General features: G+C 36.2%; 1 protein-coding gene across 1 annotated transcript; it reads left to right on the top strand.

Moving 5' to 3' along the window:
- The first annotated feature begins 825 nt into the window (after positions 1–825).
- Positions 826–4,599, top strand: LOC109102234 (mediator of RNA polymerase II transcription subunit 4). Its single transcript, XM_019115564.2, has 7 exons — positions 826–962; positions 1,417–1,483; positions 1,737–1,907; positions 2,475–2,532; positions 3,147–3,233; positions 3,359–3,490; positions 3,994–4,599. Exons 1-7 carry the CDS (start codon positions 868–870, stop codon positions 4,164–4,166), a joined length of 783 nt encoding a protein of 260 aa, XP_018971109.1. The 5' UTR covers positions 826–867; the 3' UTR covers positions 4,167–4,599.
- The last annotated feature ends 443 nt before the right edge of the window (positions 4,600–5,042 follow it).

The following is a 5,042-nucleotide window of genomic DNA, read 5'->3' as shown; positions in this document are numbered from 1 at the left end:
TGTGTGTGTGAGTGACGCACATAACAGATCTCACTGCCTCTAGTGACAACTTCTAGAAAATCAACCAGCTACACTATCACTTTTAACAGATGCATTTCTCAATACAGTGTTATAATTACTTTAAAATTACCAGTACTTTTAATTACAGTTAAATGTAGAATTTATAAGGAAACAATTGTAGAACAACTAGTAACATCTGAAATTATTTTTGAGAACCAAAAAGCCATGGTTCTCATCTAGGGCTCATCTAAGATAATTTAAAATGATTTAAAATAAGACAAAATAAGCTTTGAAATAAGCTAAAACAACAAGCTTTGAATATTGTCAGACTGCGTGTGTGCCCTTGTAGTCAAAAGGCTGAGAACCACGGGATATAACTGCAAAAAAATGATATTTGTTTCCAGTTGTTGTTGTTGTAAACAGTACACACTTTTATTTGTAACTCTTTAGATTATGTAATAACAGGTTCGCATGGCTAAGGTTCAATTAAATTCTTAACAGATATTATTAATATTAAATATGTTACTTAAAGATGACAACAAGTGGATTTTTAATTCTTCTCTTATATCCTATATGCTAATTTTGATATGCTAATCGATCAATCAAAAACGAATGGGCCCAACTTACTGGCTGATCCTCACCAACGCGGAGTCTATGGTAAATACCAACGGCTTCTACTAGTGACAGATATTGCTGTCATACTTGTAGTGTGTGTCCTCAGTCATTTGCTCTGTTACCCTGCAGTTTTACAAGAACTGTTTATATAAACACCACAGATAATATTTTATTAAAGGCGATCGTATATTGTGGTCCTTCGGCCAACAGGCGTCACTGTCTGACTCGCGCGTATGCGTTTATTTCTCACGCATGCGCAAGAGAGGACAGACTGTCATGGCGGCGGCGGAGAAACCCACGAAAGAGAAGCTTTTATCCACTCTGGATGATATTGAAGTTTTATCCAGGTTTGTCTTCACATATTCAGCATGTTTAGATGTAAATAACTTTGTAAATAAATTCCTGTGTGCATTTTTGTTTTCTGTTTAAAAACAAAGTTATATTAAACTGCTAGTTCGTTTGCTCTGTTACCCCGAAACTGAAAAATTAGTGTTTACTATTGTCATTTTGCATTATTGACGCACTATGTTCCTAATGAATGCTGTACAGTTGCTTTGACACAATCTGTGTTGTTAAAAGTGCTATAAATAAAGGTGACTTGACTAGTTAATTCTTGAAATTTTTTGTGAATTCTGCTAACAGTTGCTTCGTTAGAGAATAATCGATTAAATAAGTCACAGTCTCATTTGTCCACTCGCGTCTGCTCTTTTCACAACTATTAACACACAAACTTACTCATACACTACTACCATTCACACACAGCTCCTCTCGGGTTCTCTTATGTGCTTGTTTGTGTTGCAGAGAGCTGATCGAGATGCTGGCGCTGTCCAGGACACAGAAGCTGCCCCAGCCTGGAGAGGACACAGAGGTGAGACCCACTCTACACACACAACTACAGACGGTACTCTAGTAGTGATATATAGCTGATATTTACAGGTTCTAAAATTCTGATTTAGGCTGGGAAAAAGAAAAAATCCTGAGAAATCCTTAACGTTTTGCTTTGCTGTTTAATTAGAGTTTCATATTAGTATTAATATTGCCTTGTGAACTGATGTGTGCTTGCTGGACTATTAGATGGCAGTGTAGTGCATGAATTGACTGTATGCTGATTCTGTGAGCAGATACTGGAGCTGCTGGTTCAGAGAGATAAAGAGTTCCAGGAGCTCATGCAGACGGCGGTGGAGCAGGGCAGAGTGCACCAGGAGATGCAGGCGCTGGAGAAGGAAGTCGAGAAGAGAGACAGCGATATCCAGCAACTCCAGAAACAGCTCAAAGAGGCTGAGCATATACTGGTAACTGACATGAGCCGATGCACTTTTATTTCAGTTACATTCAGGTACACACCAGCATGCTTAATCAATTTACAAACTATCACTTTTTGTGTAGCTTTACAAATTTTAAGGAATAATTTAGGCTTTACATTTTAGTATTGTTAAAAATGTATATTTTGTGACTTTGTCGATATTTTATTTCCAACAATAACAAATGCTTATTATTTTGTTGTGGGTTTGATTTGAGGTACTTTTAGAAATTCATTGGCCATTTGAATTACATAGTTGACAAAGGACTTTACTAATGTATTTTGATTACTTAGAGCTCACACATTGCTAATATTCTTATATGTACTTACTATAGGAATTACAGTAAATTATGTATAATTGCAAGCACCTAACCCTAAACTAAATCTTAAACCTATAGTATGTTGTTAACTAATATTAACTAGTATGTATTTAAACTGTAACAAGGACACTTTATAATAAAGTGCAACCCACTGAGTCTTTTTACACAAACTGTGTTTGACACAATATTTATGAATCAGTTCTTTAAACTGGAATTAACTGTTTTTCATTAATCATCAGGCCACTGCTGTCTACCAAGCCAAAGAAAAACTGAAGTCTATTGACAAGGCCAGAAAAGGTATTATGGTGGTTTTAAAATGATGACCATATTTTCTGGAAAATAAGTCACACCAGGTCAAATCTGCATTGTTGAGAGGAAGAAAAAACAAAAATAAAACAGAAAAGTTGCATCGGCATTCAAGACATTTTATTATTACATTCAGAAACGTACACACTGTAAATATATATTTTAGTTTCCCTCACGCCACAAAAAATCCTATAAATTTAATGGTATTCATAACTGGACAGGAATGTAAAATATAAAACAAACGTAAATTATAGTGGCATTCATTTTTTAAACGAATTTATTTAAACTGACAGTGAAACTACTGGCATGTGGGGAAATGCACTAAACACAAACATGGACTCTCGTGTGCTTGACATTAATTTCATTATATAAGCCTCTTTGGATTTTAAGTCGCAGCATGTTTCAGATTATTTAAAATGTGATTTATATTCTGGAAAATATGAGAGTTCTCAGTAGAATTGATTTAGTCGCAAGACTGTGATGCAGGTAATTTTATTTTATTTATTTGATTAAATGTATTGATATACCATACTATCAAATAGATTCTGTTCTAGTTAAAAATCGACTTTCTCTGTGTCTCACTATTTTTTGTTTATTTTCACTAGGTAGTATCTCTTCAGAGGAGATCATCAAATACGCTCACAGGATCAGTGCCAGTAATGCGGTGTGTGCTCCTCTCAACTGGGTTCCAGGTAAATTGACAGTATTTTATTTTTTCTGTGTGCAGTTATTTTATTCATCTCTTTCAATCATTTGATTACCTAAGAAAAATTTTGGGTTGTATTTGAAAGTTCTTATGATGTGCATGTGTGTGTAGGTGATCCCCGCAGGCCGTACCCCACGGATCTGGAGATGCGCAGTGGAATACTGGGTAACATGAGCAACATGTCCACCAACGGAGTGAACGGGCACCTGCCTGGAGACGCACTGGCTGCTGGGAGATTACCAGGCAGGTTCACTCTTCTGTTCAGACGTTCGTTTCATCTTTCCACACTGAATTAGGAGCACTTGTGCTCATCACTGAATCATTCATTCAGTTGATTTGTGCAAATGGCTGATTCATTCAGGAATGAAGCAAGTGACTGTCTTTATGAATGTTTAACTGAATCATTGACTCACTCGATTAGTTTAAAAACACATGTTGATTCGTAAATGAAACCTGTTTTGAGCCGTGAGTGGGTTTTGATTAACATATATGTCTGTGATAAATTCCACAATGCTGCAAATACATGTTGTAAGTAGAAACCTTTAATGCTACCCAGTCACACTGGTGCTCCTAAATATTTTTTCACAGTCGCACACAGTAGTTTTCAGTCGCAAATGCAACTTGAATGGTTGCACTGTAGAGCCCTGGGATATGTGCTTTTCTATTGAAGTATAGAGTGTTTCCTTCATGTAAATTTTTTGCTAATGTCTTTCTCCTTTGTCCCCCTCCCCCCCTTCAACTTTTAGATATTCTAACCCCACAATATCCTTGGCAGTCCGCTGATGTTTCCATGGGGATTCTGCCTCCTCACCATGGCAACGATTTTGGCCTGGAGCCACCTGGTCATAACAAGGAAAATGAAGATGATGTTGAGGCCATGTCAACAGATTCCTCCAGCAGCAGCAGTGACTCAGACTGAGTGTGTGTGTGTGTGTGCGTGTGAACACAGTAACTTGAGTTTGTCCACCTGAACAGTCTGAAAGTGTGTTGTCTGCATCTTGTTTCTGTGATAGTGGACTTCCAGATGGCAACATATACAGCTTTCAGGAGGACCAAACCTACACAGGTCCTCTTTTCAGCAAAGCCTCATTTGGCAGGATATGTTTTACAAATATGCTTGTTTTTTTTTCATTCTCCAGATGCCTGCAGTCCTCATTTGTTTGTATAATTTATCCCACTGGCCTCAAATGTTACCAGTGCATTATTTTCATTGTGTGAAGAGGACAGGCTCATTTGCATTTATTTGTTATCTAGTGAAGTATTACAGTTTCTGGTTTACAGCTGAAATATAAATAGCAATGTAAATACCTCTGAACTTTCAGACTCTGTAAATAAAACTTTTTTTTTTTATATATATTTCATTTTTTTTATTTGTCTGTTTTGTATATACAGAAGGTGTACGGTATTAGAGGAATGGGTATTTAAATGACTCTTCTGGTCCAGTTTTCCAATATATGTATATAAAATGACCTCTATTAATGTACATATCCTATAATCTGCATGATCACTGCTTATAGACTGTCGACTTGAAGTACTTTCAAAATCAGTCAGTTTTGATATTGCTCTAACATTCTGGTTAGGGTTGAAACTCCAGCACTTTATGTTAATACAGCCTGAATCACTTAACATACAAATGGCATTGAAACTATGTTTTAAAGATTATTTTTCAGACTTGGGTATCTATGTTTAGTTTAAACCTTCTCATAAATAAATATCAAATTCTCCAGAATCTCCTATTGAGACTGAGCATTCAAAATCTAACCATCAAAATTTCAAGTACACTTATTTGCATATC

This window comes from Cyprinus carpio, chromosome A9, assembly GCF_018340385.1.
Source record: "Cyprinus carpio isolate SPL01 chromosome A9, ASM1834038v1, whole genome shotgun sequence".
NCBI classification, from domain to species: domain Eukaryota; kingdom Metazoa; phylum Chordata; class Actinopteri; order Cypriniformes; family Cyprinidae; genus Cyprinus; species Cyprinus carpio.
The sequence above is the reverse complement of the archived record's forward strand: the minus strand, read 5'-3'. Positions and strand labels throughout refer to the sequence as shown.